Raw genomic sequence first — 15,541 nt, forward strand, 5'->3', positions numbered from 1 at the left:
AGACCTGAGGAGGGCTGTTAGACCAGACCTGAGGAGGGCTGTTAGAACAGACCTGAGGAGGGCTGTTAGACAAGACCTGAGGAGGGCTGTTAGACCAGACCTGAGGAGGGCTGTTAGACCAGACCTGAGGAGGGCTGGTAGACAAGACCTGAGAAGGGCTGTTAGAACAGACCTGAGGAGGGCCTCACACAGTAAAGTATGCTCTCACACATATCCGACAGAGACTACAAATCTGACTTCAAATCTTTCTCTTTCAGATCCCCCAGGCTCAGCACTGTTGCCTGTTGGAGACACTGCTGCCTGTTGGAGACACTGCTGCCACCAAAGAGGCCAATAATAAATATCTGGAACAGTTAGTGACTGTGAGGGTGGAGTTGGAGCAAGATTCATTAAACAATCTCCGTTTGATAACATGAAGTTTGATTTGGGATGATGAAACCTGATTTTCCCTGATGGAGAGTAAAGAAGGTTTACCGTCCTTCCAACATCACAATTTATAATACTGTATGTTGAGTGTTATTCTTTTCCAATCTTTGATCTTCTTGAGTGTTTCGTTTGAAAAAAGTTATCAACATTTGAGACAGTAAATAACTCGGCACCTGTGACTCATCGTGGTTGTGCACCAGGAACTACCAAAACAAGATTTTCAGCGTCAAGATCACTTGTGACTAAAAAGTCACATGAGAGCCGTTCCCAGGCTGCAGCCTAAATAATCCACTGTACTGTAGTTGTATAAAAACATGTTTTTTGTGTGATTTGAATCAGATGTTGAACCTTGTTCCAAACTCATCCTCCTAGCAAACTTTTAGCTTCCATCTGTCCTCTTCTTTACAAAGAAACCCAATTAGCAGAGATGAAGACAGGAACATTACACGCTGCACACACAGTCTACTCTTTTATCAAAGGCACAACACTAATGACCTCTACAACTGTGTTACATTAGTCATATCTCCAGGACAGAGTGTGGAGCAGAAGCCAAGATTTCATAGAAAGGAGTGCGGAATATGAACAAGCAAATTACATTACCATGTTTTTTTCCTTCTTCTATGGCAGCTTACTCAAATGTCCTAATGCACAGTGCTTAGCATCGAGTCTGAGGGAACGTGCTGAAGGCTACCTAATCGCTGAAAAGCTCATTATGTCCTCTGCTTGAGATTAATTGTATTTTATGAAAGTGCTAAAGAAAAAAAACATGCAGGATAAGATTTGCTGTAGACTTGTGGTAAGTGGACAGTAAGAACAGGAAATGACCTAAGAACCTCAGCCAAGCGCAGACAAACCAGCAAATCAACAGCAAGTTAACAGTGTGGGAACATCTACATTTGTTCCTCTTCCTCTCTACCACCTCTCTAACACCGTCTTCCAGGGCTTTCAAACAATCAGCAACATTTCCTTGTTTTTTGTTGGTATGTGTATAAAGAGGTAAAGCAGAGGACAGCCTAACTGCAGATCCTTAAAACCTGACTCATGTTCTGTTCAAACCCAAACAGAAACAGTGGCTTCCAGACTTGCATGGGGGCCGATGGCCTTGAAAGCTGGAGAGAACCTTTCTGTCTGTGCCATGAGGGAGCAAACAAGCCAATTACTGTGTGTGTTACTTTGTGTGTTACTTTGTGTTAAAATGCAGGTCTAGACTGGTTGTTTGGTATTGACGATACAGTGTAATCGACAAACTAGAAACTAGATACTGGGTTGTGACTGAATGATATAAATAAGATGATAAGATTATCCTTTTAAGGAGTCAGGCGGATTTGCATTTCAGAATCAGAATCAGAATCAGAATTTTAATCAGATTTTGGTGGAATACTTCTCTGAAAGCTACCTACATGTAAAAATGAACCAGTATAGAAAAGCAAGGGTATCGCTGGTCTATGAGAGGAAAAAACAACTAAACATATAACTTAAAACCTCTCATTCTGTTCCAGTCAGATCTCCAGATATCCTCAACTGGCTAGAAGGAGCATATTATAGCATCCTGTGTGTAATGTGTGTGATTTCAGCACAGATCTCCAACATCCACATTGTCACAAAACAGCAAACATGCTTTCATTTACATTTAGTCATTTAGCAGACGCTCTTATCCAGAGTGACTTACAGTAAGTACAGGGACATTCCCCCGAGGCAAGTAGGGTGAAGTGCCTTGCCCAAGGACACAGCGTCAGTTTGCATGACCGGGAATCGAACTGGCAACCTTTGGGTTACTAGCCCGATTCCTTCACCGCTCAGCCACCTGACTCCAGCGCTTTCCAAGTACAAACCACTTGTACACAGTCACACCCTGTGTCCACCCTGACTCCTCTGACCTCCTTCAGGTTCTCCTGGATGTTGCTCAGCTGGCCTCGTCCCCCCAGCAGCAGCCCAGCTCAGCGCACAGCCTTCTGGGACCGACAGCTACTCAGCACCCACCCTCAAAACCCTCTAAGACACATGCTGTCTGTGACTCCTGGATGGTCTTCAAAGCCTAGTTGATGCTCTCAGCATTTCATATGCAGGTCTATTTTGGTTTAATGTCATGTCCTGTATTTAATTGGGTTTTCTGTGTGTGTGTGTGCTAAACTAATATATGCTGTGCTAATTCTATTTTTGACTTGTTTAAGATGAGGGTTGAAAGTTCAGGGTTGGCAGCCTACTGTAAATGGGTCTTTAATCCAAAACAAATTCTGTCTGTATGCACAGTTCCACACACAGACTCCTAAACCTGCCCCTTCCCTGCATCTCACACCTGTCCTCTCCACACCTCCAGCGTTCAGGAAAGACTTCCTGTTTAGAGAACATTTCCTCTCACTGTCATAGATGCTCTCCAGAGGAACCCTGAGAGCTGAGGTGTTGACATGTGCCAGTCCAATCAGAGCTCTTTGTCCCTGTCTTTGTGATTGCAATGGCATTCTGAGAGGAGTAACACACAATCGCTCCGAGCGCAAAGCCTCCAACAAAGTCAAGGCAAAGACGAGTCAAGTCATCCTGTTTGTTTTCTGAAATCTTAACGACCGAATAAATCATACCGGAGCCCTAGCAGCCGGATTGGATTGATGCCTCGAAAATTACAAGGTTTCCAAACCACGCTTTATGACAGTTGTGGCTAATTTCATAATAGGATTCATCACATTCATATGCATCTACTGCCACAGGCACCATTACTTATCATTGCGATTCGAGGCACAGCACATAAACATGTTTATGTATAATTCATCCCGATTGTGTTCTATACCTCCGTTAATGCGGCTGCGGTTCCAAATGTATTGTATGATAGGCTGGGCTTTGAGCTGCCAAAATCATCGCAACAAATGTAAGACAGGGAAAGACAGGAGGCTCTAACAAGTACAACAAAAATTCAGACCATCTGCAGAGCGTGCTTTCGTTTCAAATATTCCTAAATATGGTCGAAATGATCATGTCAAGGTATTTTACAGGGGCAAAGAGAGGCAAGGAATTCAAATGATTGTGCAGAGGCTGTGAACACACACACGCCTCCCAAGACTGTAATGAGAATCGTTATGGTTGGCTGCACGAAAAGCCGTGTGGTCAAACATCTCGGGAGCCTTGTGTGTGGGTTGGATTTCACTTGTAAATGAGGGGCCTGCTGTGCAGTCAGCAAAGAAGGCAGAAACTTCTAGAAGTCCTTGGCGAAAAGTACAGGTACCTAAAACACTGCAAGATCGAGAGCCAGCCATTCAGTCCTTCAGCCATCCATTCAGTCATTGAGCCAATCAGCCAGCCATTCAGCCAATCAGCCAATCAGCCAGCCAGCCATTCAGACAAAGCTCCTCTGTGACTTGAATAGTGCATATCAGAACAGAAACAATCAATATTCCCAACACAAGCTCCTGTCTGGCCCCCAATGGTGGAATCAACTCCCCACCTCCATCAGGGACACTGACTGTCTCCCCACCTTCAAGAAAAGGCTCAAGAAAGACGCACTTGTTCCGGGAGTACAACGGCACTTAGGAATGCTTGGCTGGACCTGATGTTAGTTTCCTCCAGGATCACAATGACTCTTATTGAGAGACTTGTTGCTCTTGTTGGTTAGTTGTAACGGATTTAAATTCTTGTACTCGCTGTGAAATATTTTACTGTTGATCGCTTTGGATAAAAGCATCTGCTAAATGCATAAATGTAAATATTTCATAGCTGCAGTTACAGTCATCTCTGGGCCTTTGAGGAGATATCCTTAAGTGGATGATGGACCACGCGCTGTGGTCAGTCTAAACAAACACTCTCACTAAGGCAACCCGTATATATTCACTCTGAAAAGCTCACAATTTCGTTTATGTAAAACCTGCCAAAGCACTAAAACCAGATGACATTATTTTTACGAGTGTTCATAAAGATGTCATTCACATAGCCTTTAATGGCATCCACATGAACGCCACTTCGGTCGTAAAACCCCAGTCCAGGATTTTCCATAAACTATTAGCAGTTACAAGGCAGTTTCATAATGAACTAGAGACTATGGAACTCTCAGAGCTCAGATAGACAAATGCGTTGTTTGGCTACTGCTGAATAATGCCTCTGAATGGACATGAGACTGAAAAACAACTTGATATTTTTTTAATATTTGTATTTAGGTGGGAAAGACAGAGCGCTGTTCAGAGATAATGATATCTTCCCCTTTATCTCTTGGCCCTAGTTCTAATTCCAATACCTAAACGAATTCTGATCTCCCAGCCTTTTAATAAAAACCTCCCATGTCAATCCTATCACTCATCTCCTAAGTACAGCTCGAGAAAATTATATTGGGAAAAAACTTTATAGTGATAAGAAATAATAAGGAAAAAACAAATCAACATCTGAGACCACAAAATACTACCAAGAGTATGACATTTACATTTAGCAGACGCTCTTATCCAGAGCGACTTACAGTAAGTACAGGGACATTCCCCCCGAGGCAAGTTGGGCGAAGTGCCTTGCCCAAGGACACAACATCATTTGACACAGCCGGGAATCGAACTGGCAACCTTCAGATTACTAGCCCGATTCCCTAACCGCTCAGCCACCTGACTCCAATGACCAAATACTACCAGCAGTATAAACAAATACTAGCATCAGTATAAACAAATTCTACCAAGAGTTTTAGCAATAGGATCTCCAAGTTTTAGCTTCAATCCTAAATCCACAAACACAGGCTGATGAAGCAGATTCTACCTTTACACCCCTGTCACCAAGGACCAGAGAACAGCTGTTCACAATCACCAGAGTGGGTAACTGTTTATCATTCCCAGGTGAGATTGCAACCAGGTGAAGTGAAGGTGCTGAATAAGACAGTACCTGTCAAACTAGCAGAATATTTCAATGTTCCTCACAGGTCTAGTACGTAAAATATCAGATAGTTTGCGATTGAATAATAATACAATTTGTTCATTTAATTTGTGACCCAGGCTACATTTCAGGGGAAATTAATCAGCTTCTTTATACACAGAAGAATACAGAACTTCTTCAGTTTACTTAGCAGCACATTTACGTCAAACACCCAACATGGAACATCAAACAAAGTTAGATTTAACTAATATATCTTTCATACATATTTATGGTGCTGTAGATTTACAATCCTCAGTGGAAATGCCATGTGCTCATAGCAAGAAATGTGCATCTTAAATTAAAGTAGTGGTTGATCAAAAGTGACACAGATTGGAAACATGACTGCCATAACTTTTAATTAATGTAGACAAGATGCTTGAGTGGAATTACTTCATACATAAAACAAGAATTTCTCTTTGCTATTAAGACTACTCAACTAAAACGTAAAATACATGTTTTTTTGCTTAAACATGTGCTGAGTAAAACCATTATCGATGTCCTCCACAAGGACACAGGACTCCAAATCTCAGAGAAGCCAAATTACACATTTCCAAATTACCACAGGGATGACTTCCAGAATCATTTCAAGTCTTAAGATAGACATAGACTGTGAATGTAACCCACTGTGACTAACTACATCATCATTTCCTCCTTGCTGATACAGTAAATTAACTTTCATGAATAGTAATGCCTCATTTAGATAAGCAGCAAAATGGGACAATTTAGCCTGATGTGTAATGTTCTCTAAACTTCAGCTAGAGTAGTCAAACACCAAAAAGGATGTGGAAAGGAGTTTCTAAAGCGACATTAGCGAGATGAGGTTGCTAGTTTGAAACCCAACCAGGCCCTCTCAAGAGGGAAAGTGTTATGTAACTTGAAAGAAACATTTCTTGTTTCAGATGCTTGTTAGCCTCCTACCTTAGTGCCTCTGAACATGATGCTCAGTCCCCAAACGACCTCCACGGACCCGACTACAGTTGGGCCTTGAATACGTGAAGGCCCATGATACCGTAAACCTAATGTCCACATACTTCCTTTACATATTTGTATTGCTTATTGTATACGCAAGGGCACAAGGAGCTTATATATACAATATATAAGCTAATATACATATAAACCAATCTTTCCAAACAGCAGCATTGTATCTTCTATCCGCTGACCGACTGGTATTTATAGAAGACTCCTACTCGTTCCACCTGTGAAGAGAATCATGACATTTATCTGTCTTGTCATCGCGCAAGAGAGTTGATGCCCCTGCCTTTCCGATTAAACCTTAACGAGCGATGTCACCTCCTCGTAATGACAGGCGTTCTGGCTCAGATAAGAAGGAGCTGTGAGCAAAGGCTTCTTTTAATCTCCATGTCACAAGACATTTGGTATTATGAGATGGAAGAAGCTTGGCTCTCTTTTAGTCTCTATGACGGGAGTTATCTGACATGCTTGTCGTAACTAACTGTTATGTCGAATCATGTCATGTCAGGTTTGAGAATCGAGATTCAGCTGATCAATATTCATTCACGGACCTAATCGAATTCAACGTTTCAAAGGAGGAGTTTCAGACACCCGGCCTAAGCCGATAGCTCTAAATCTGTTGTTGAACAGCAAGCAGTGAACGCGTCTCTATATGTGAGCCATTTAGGTTGTAAACAACGTATTAATCATTTTATCAACATCAGCTGGATAAACATATCTTGGGTGATTACATCAGGCTACTTGCTGGCTCTGGGAAATGGCTTCCACAAATAAGGATGGCAGCAAGCTCTATGTTGTTAATGATAGTCTGCCTACACGGGGGCCGAGAGGCAATCCATCAGCCACAGCCCTCAAGTAGCTCACACTTGTTAGAGTGGATCGCTTCACCCGAAAAAAGCCAACAATTCAGATGAACGGTGTCCACAGCAATCACCCCTGCGGAGAGATTGTGGATGAAACGCGCCACTTGAAGGCGCCAAGTGAAGCCACACACCCCTGTCATTCCTCAAGATGTAATCAAAGGGAGACAGTGATGAAGATGGAGGGATGAGGAGATGGAGGGATGAGGAGATGGAGGGATGAGGAGATGGAGGAGGAGCCGGCTCCGGCGTCCTCGGGAGCGCGATGGACTGAACAATACCTCTCGTTTAAATGCAGAATGCGGTTATTCTAAGCCAGGTGATGGTTCCTACCACAGTCCTCCTTCCTTTTCAATGTACTGCAAGCCGCTCTGCTGGACACAGTTATTAATGTGAATAGCAAGTGACACGTGGAACACTTGGCGGGAGGTCTACATGCCTAATCCTTGTGTGGAGACATACAAACAGAGGGCGACACACTTCACAACTCCTTTATATTCATCACGTCTCGGCATGAAACGGCATGTACAATCATGGGCTTAGCGCAGCGAGCACGGAGCAGGCGCAGCTGATGAAATCAAACAGACTTCCACTGGGTTGTTAATGAATGTAGTCTCAGCCGGTGAGATCCTGACATAATGGCTAATGTGCATCTTACGTTTCAAACGTAGGTAAGATTATAAGCGGCCAGAGGAACTGCCCGTTCTCTACGTACTGCATGTCCAGTGGAGTATGATGATGTAGTCTGAGGAGAAGCCAAGACTCATGGGAATTCGTGTGAAAATTTTCGTATTAAAAACGAGAACCCTCTGCGGTGCAATGTTCTTGGTCTTTGGCTCCTGAAGCGCATGTTGTACGTTCAAAGAGCAGCTTATTACTTTTGTTCATCTGGGGAAACCAAAAATGGCTTCTGACAAAATTACCCAATTTCAAGGAGCACGATAAGAACGCCGTCCCAGGGGCAAAGCAGAGGCTGACCGGTTATGACCGGTTATGACCGGTAATGAGTCACAGGAAATAGACGGAAATAGACAGCAAACAAGGATGAAAAGGATGCTGGAGAGAAGATCTGAACCACAACACTCTGGGGTGACAGGCGGGAGTTGTGATCCCACCAAAAAACATCTCTGATGGGTTACAAAAAAGATGGTTTCAGAACTCCTTGAAGACTCCTCGGATGTGAGGGGTTTAGGTACTCAGACACTGTACTAGAGATGAACGCATATCTAGTGCTTATTCAGCCTGGAGATACAATTCCTCAATACAAACAGTACAGTTGTTCCTCAGTGTCACAGCTTAAATAGCCAAAAAACCTCATACATACATCCTAGACAATAAGACATATAGTTTACTACGACCTTTTCTGCTATTCTGTTGAAATCTGTAAAGTTTCGTTTTTTTTAATGAAACACAAAGGCTGGCTTGCCAGAAATGTATGGAAACGGTTTATATTCACATCCCTGACAATGGTTGGAAATGCTGATTAATACAAGCCTCCAGGCATTACCGCTGTCATTAAAAACCATTTACATTTACATTGTCATTTAGCAGACGCTCTTATCCAGAGCGACTTACAGTAAGTACAGGGACATTCCCCCCGAGGCAAGTAGGGTGAAGTGCCTTGCCCAAGGACACATCATTTGTCACAGCCGGGAATCGAACCAACAACCTTCTGATTACTAGCCCGACTCCCTAACCGCTCAGCCACCTGACTCCCTAACCAGGGGGCTAACCAGGGGCCCATATACGTATACTCCAACACCATCTGATCAGTGAAACTAGACTACTAGTGGAGTTTAGCTCACAGCAAGCTCATTGTCCAGGGTAACAGATCAGTTTTTTGATGTGCATTTATGCATGCTGGTGTTTTTGCACGGCTAGAGCATTTTCACATCCATTGATGTACTTTATTTTCGCCCCCAAAAAGACAGTTTGTGGGAAGACACATGAACAAGGTCACTTAACAAATTGTTGTTAATTGTAAAATAAACATGTTAATTCTTAATTTAAAAAAGCGTGGCCTTACTAACTCAAGCCAATTTTATATTCAATATTTCCTTTGTAAAGTGTAGAGGTTTAATATGTGATTCTTATTGCAAGATAGAGTAAACACTTATTCCCATTTGCAGCTAGGTTATGAAAGGGGGGAAGTGAGCTTAAGTATCCCACTATAAATAGAGGATTCTCACAAAGCTGGGCGAGTTTGTGCACCACACCTGAATGCAGAGCAGCATGAATGACACACAACACAAAGGCCTCACCATCCTCCTTGACTAGAACCTCCATCTGGCACATGTTCTGCACGTTGACTGTGCAGTTCACGATGAACTCTGGCGTGGAGCACTCGTTCTGGGTCACCTCCTCGCACTGGTAACACTGGATCTGCAGAGCCATGCCTGAGGTCAGCAAGAGGAGAGGCATCAGCGAGATCTGTTGCACACTGCAGTAGCTGCACGTTGTAGAACAATAACAAACATGTATAGCAACATCTAATATAAAAGAAAATAGAACACTAGCGCTCTTGTATGCTCGAAGTACGTGTAAGAATCAAACTGAATCAACCAACAATTCAGAAAGATTAAAGAAACGATCCAACTGATGCTTTTTAAAATGTCAAACTCTGCAACTTGCTTCTTCAGCAGTTGAAATGAAAAGACAGTTACTAAATAATTTACTAATATTTCAGACCTTTAAAAAGTTGGGAGTTTGACCTGGATGTGCACTGTAGAGTGCGGATATTCTCACGATGACATGCTTGACCAAACTCACGTCACCGCAACCTACCTGACGAATGTGAAGAGACAGTATAAAGTCGTCAAAGATTGTGTAAAGAACAAAAGTATGCACTTTAAGGGGTTTAATATCGGCCAAACAATCAAAACTATTCCCCTGTCTTTAAAAGAAGAGTGGTAAACTGTAGCCTATTAACATTAACCAAATATGCTGGAATTACACTCTCTTCGATTTAGGACAGTGGAGTTATAGCTTTATTCCTGAATCCATCCACTGTTAGCCTACTTGCCGATTATACATTTGACAGGACAAAAATCCAAAGCTTCTCAAAATTCGCTTACGTCAACATATGGCAACGAATAGCCTAGCTTTATAAAACCATTAAGTAATGATGTCTTCACATTTATGTGAAGATGTTCACTTCAACTGTAAATGCTGCTTTATAATAGAGGTAGCTCCGTTGCGTTAAGTGTATTTAACAAATCACATCCTCACCCTTTATTACCTCATTTCTAATATTGTCACTGCGCTTCTCGCTGCTTTCAGTGACCCGTTACATTAACATCACTATCATAACAGGTGTCCACGAAACCATCCCAATTAGTTGAATGAGGAAAAAGTTCCGGATTTCTGAAATTTTGAAAACGAATCAGGTGCACGTTCTCTTCAAAATTCGATGCCTTCTTCTTTGCCTGCATCGGGTAAAACAAACTATTCTTGCTCTCATAGAATAATTTGTTATAAACGCCTTGCGTAAAACCCGGTCTCAACCCAGTTGAGAATAAAATATATATTACGGATGGCACTGTCCACCTAAATGTCAACTACAATTTGCCTTATTCACTATAGCCTGTATAGCCTAATTATACTGTCGACATGTAATCTTAGCACCTACGTTAAAACTATCACACGGACATCTACTTGCATAATAACATAAAAAACATATTAATTAACATACCTGACTTGAATATAAACCAGAACAAAGTTGTTAAAGTGAACAGCCACATCCTCTACTTGGTGCCGTTGGAGATATAACCATTAGACCTGGCTTTTCGAGGAAGATAGAATCCTTCGAACGATCAGACGTCCGCGCATGGCACAGCCTTCCCGTCCCGCGCCGCTCTCACCTTTACTTCAGCAGCAGCCGGGCTGCGCGTGGAGGGGGATAAGTGGGATGGTGGGGGTGACGACGCTGTGTACCATGTGATGCTCCTGTTTAATCAAAGAATAGTAGCACGTTTGACATTACAGTGACCATGTAGTCAGTGGCCCTACAAAGAGTGCATGGCTTGATGACTTGCAGAATCAATGTCTGTGATCTTACGAAGATTTATCATTTGCCTTTTTCCACTTTTTTTCAGGGTGTGTCTTTTACATTTTAATCGTAGCCAAATGTATTCTCATCAAAGAGTGTAAATATCGTGTAGCCAAATCCCGCCCAAAATTCCAACTCGGATTTGTTTTCTTCATTAAAAGCTCTCAGGGGGTAGCAAGTAGGCTGCACGTGGAAGCAGATACATACCCTCGTGGTCCCTGTGTTAATGCGGGAACGATCCACAGACCTGCCATGATCACAATATGGTCAGCATGGAAGTGTCTCTGACACGGAGCCCAGTCCTCAAACTCCAGTCCTGGTTCATCCTAGCATGGCTTACAGCCTGGCGTTCAGCTGGCTGTGAGATTCCAACCTGAGCTGTAATTTCCTCTGAAACAGACCATAATACCCTGTCTCTAACACACCACAGAGCCACCACACAACACTAACGGCCTCCAGACTCATTTGTACAACATGTACCGTGAAGCAATGGTATGGCATACAGCCACCTAACAAAATGATCAAAATTCGCCAACAAAAGAAAAGGGTCACCACTCAATATTGACAAGATCTGACCCTGATCCTGAGTGTAGATGCTTTTTTAAATTTAAAGATGTTGTATTAAAGTAGCTATATGTCATATTTTAATAATGAGATATCCCTTGAACATACATGAGACATCCACTTGATCTGAGCACTCCAGCAAGCCTGAAAGATGAGACAGGATCAGGGGCTGTCAGTGAGCCACTCCTGACTTACTGAGTTAATTAGCTTTATTTATACTTGGATAATCACCCATCAAGAGACACTTTACTTGTTATGAATCCCCTGCTTCGACAGAGCTCAAAATCAGTTAATTGTCTTACTCAGTGAGTCATAACATGAGAGGAAGTATTTCACAGGTTGAAGAGACTTTTGTCACGATGTTTGGCAGCACGCCAGGCTATAGTTTGAGGAGTTGCTTTGGTGAATATATCTAGTTGCCTGAGTCTTTATGACTTTATGTTGGCTACAAATCAAAAGAATTGAGGGTTTAGTTCAACTGCATATGTAATGAGAAACATTCTCTCCTAAGTGAAAGGGTTTGTGTTTGACATAAGAGCTGTTATTGATATTCGTTATGCTTGAAAACACCAGAACCGAAAATCATGTGGGTGTTTTTAAGATTGCGCTTACCTTCAGTCCCTGGTTATTTATTTATTATCTCTGATCACTGATATTTATGCAGCAGATCTTCCAGGGAGACCATACAGGAGACAGCACTCTCCCGTAACACAGCAACACATAACTGGCATTGATTGGCAGAGAAGGTTCCATCAGGATACAGGTCATCTGAGGTCAACCCTACTCAGCAAGGACCCCAGGATTGCAGACCAACACGTCCAGGCATCGTTTGCTGCTCCTACACAAAGCATTTACTCTGGGTGGAAAGTCCTACACAAGCACTAATGTCAGAGGCTGCAGGCTGGGTCACAAAGCTTTTCCAGAGATATATCACAGCATAGATTTCCAAATAAAACCCATAGAAAATCAGCAGGATATTTTGAATGAGTTTTGTGCTTTCTTGAGGGCACAGTAACTGATGCTGCACTGCCTGAATAGAACAGTACATATTGATGACAGCAGAGAAAAACAACAGCAAAGTACTTCTTCTTAGATAAAAACAAAAGCTGTTTTGTGGTGGAAACGGGACTTGTGGTGAGTGTTTATGTTCTGCTGAATCAAGACCTATTCATCAAAGAGAGGCCATATGTCACAGGGACTAAGAATCAGGGCCTGAGTAATTTTCCCTGACAGCTTTCGGTGCTCAAGGTTAAAGAAACCTTTATTTTTCCGTGTTTTCGTTATTGGCCCGGTGACTACAATCTAAAACTGAGGCAGGGAGGAGTTCCAAAATCAGCCATCTTCCCGTACCTGTCCGATAAGCACATACAAGAAACAGAAACTATAAATAATGTCTAGACAATGGAGAGATAGGCCAGGCAGAAAACAACATAACAAGTCAACTTAAGAACTAAGGTAGTTTATTTCACCCTGATATCTTTGCATAGAACAGATAATATGTAATGTAGAATACAAATTCCGAATTCATACTGTTAAAATAAGACAAATTACAGGAACACAAGACCATAACTGTCATTGATCTCTACAAAAATGTGGGATTGTGATTTTCGGTGGGAGGATTCAGACAGGGTTAGGTATAAATTATCCTACACGTCTGTACAGCATACAGATCTTAGGAACAAGACAAATACATGAAAAAAAATGATAACACTCCTTTGAAACTGACTCTATCCTTAAATATGAATTAGAGTTCATGCTCTTTCAGCCTGTACCAGATGGCTTGAACACCTTAGTTAGTCACATGAGGCTAGTATAATTTATACACAAATATTGCTATAGTTTTCTTTTTTTCCATAAAACAAACAGTTACAGATTATTTGTATACAGTTACAGATTATTTGTATACAGATGAGTGTATGTTCTACTTCTGCTAATATACACAAGGGAGAAGACAGACATGAACTGTTGGTATGTACTGTGTGCCTGGGACAACATGGGATCTGTAGCATCAATTTATCTTGAAGGCAAATTACATATATTATTTTCTCTGCTTAATTTATTTTCACTTATTATTTAAGATGTTCAATTTAGTATGCAACTAGGGTAATTGCTGTTGTCTTGAACATTTTTGACACAAAGAATTTGCTAGTGAAGCCCCAAAGCAGTTTTTGGTAGTAGATTTAAATCTGGACAGAAGCAATTCTAATTAAATACATATTTACATTTGGGAGTGAAGATTTCTCAGCAGCAGAAGCCAGGACGCATTCATAACACCAAACAGGGCAGTATAAAGTACACAATATACATGTTAGTGTAAAAGTGAGATGTAGTTCTGCGATATGTCTTTTTTCGGAAGCATGTTAAGACGGATATAGCAATAAAGAAGCAACACAAATATGTAGTTCAGGTGAACACTGTTGCTAATCAATTCAACATCTACACTTAACAGTTTAAATTAAATCTTTGTCTTACCTTCCGACACCAATGGTCTATTCCCTGAGCTCATCAAACAAAGCAGTCTCCTGACTGTGCTTGTATGATATGACTGAGTAGAACCTGTTCACTGAGTTTTCCTGCTATTATTGTCTGTCACAGGAAGTAAAAAGTACATGATACATATATTATGATGAGAGTAAACCACAGTGTTAATTGCCTAGTGACATGCAGCTACTGTGATGATTATTGACTATGAATGTTAAATCGATGATGAAGCATGTCATCTGGGGCCAGCACCCTCCAGAGAGAACCCTGGCTCTACTGCTAAACACCTGACAAACTGAAAACATTCAGAGGTTTGTTCAGGTGTGCTAGTGGGCACCTGTACTTCAGGAAAATGTGACTCAGATGTGTATGGTGTGTTCAGCGGAGGTTGTTTGTGTGGATGATGTACAGGCTGTTTCTTGTGTATGATGTGGATGATGTACAGGCTGTTTCTTGTGGATGGTGAGGATGATGTACAGGCTGTTTCTTGTGTATGATGTGGATGATGTACAGACTGTTTCTTGTGGATGTACAGGCTCTTGTCCGACTTGCCAGATCCAATACTCCTGCTTGTGCTTCTGCCTGCTCTCTGTACCTCTCTCCAGCTCGCAACTCAGTCAATAATCACTTCTGAAATGGAAAACAATAATAACATGATGAGATTGGAAGGCACTGGGATGGGGATGGATATCTTTTGTTTAACAGAAACATACGACATCTTTGTCATAAATACCATGGTTATTGAGTTAACCTATATCCAAAACCACATCCACCTATACAAGTAGGCTATACAGTTTAATCTTGTAACTGATTTTAAAGCATCTTTATGTTTTAGCCATATCGAAAATGGTAGCTTAGTTGCAAGTGGGACACATAAGTAGCACATATCGCATTGTTGTGGAGCTGAAATGTACCTAAGCTTCCTGGTCGGCATCTGGTACATATCAAGTAAAACTCACAAGCTTCAATTCCTCTTATTAATATGATTCTATGTTCCTGTAAAGGATGTTTTTTTACGAGGACCCCAAGGTAGTTATTCAAATTACGAACAGTTTTAAAGCTTAATTAAATGCATCATTAGTTCGTTCTACAAGGAAAACTGAACAACACTTTGAAAGAAAATGCTAATGGAGTCTTATCAACTATTTCAGGAGTGAAGAAAAACAATTTAAGTAAAAGTTGGGCAAATGTAATAGGAAAATAAAATGAAACCATAATAAAAAAAAACATGGTTTATTAGTCAGAATATCAACCCTTGTTAGTGACCAGTTGTTCTGGCATCTTGGAGGCTTTAAGGAACTGTGTTTGAAGCTGGACTCAA

General features: G+C 41.5%; 2 protein-coding genes across 2 annotated transcripts in view; both read right to left on the bottom strand.

Moving 5' to 3' along the window:
• The window catches only part of LOC134017086 (ly6/PLAUR domain-containing protein 1-like), a 13,275-nt gene extending 2,263 nt beyond the window's left edge, over nucleotides 1–11,012 (bottom strand). The window contains exons 1-2 of the mRNA XM_062456391.1: nucleotides 10,819–11,012; nucleotides 9,389–9,523 (exon numbers count right to left, since the gene is read on the bottom strand). Of these exons, the coding sequence (XP_062312375.1) occupies nucleotides 9,389–9,523; nucleotides 10,819–10,867 (184 nt within the window). The 5' untranslated portion in view covers nucleotides 10,868–11,012. The remainder of the gene's footprint in view (nucleotides 1–9,388; nucleotides 9,524–10,818) is intronic.
• A 2,170-nt stretch (nucleotides 11,013–13,182) lies between these two features.
• The window catches only part of LOC134017087 (nck-associated protein 5-like), a 38,059-nt gene continuing 35,700 nt past the window's right edge, over nucleotides 13,183–15,541 (bottom strand). The window contains exon 14 of the mRNA XM_062456392.1: nucleotides 13,183–14,850. Coding sequence (XP_062312376.1) covers nucleotides 14,849–14,850 — 2 coding nt within the window. The 3' untranslated portion in view covers nucleotides 13,183–14,848. The remainder of the gene's footprint in view (nucleotides 14,851–15,541) is intronic.

Source organism: Osmerus eperlanus, chromosome 3 (assembly GCF_963692335.1).
Source record: "Osmerus eperlanus chromosome 3, fOsmEpe2.1, whole genome shotgun sequence".
NCBI lineage: Eukaryota > Metazoa > Chordata > Actinopteri > Osmeriformes > Osmeridae > Osmerus > Osmerus eperlanus.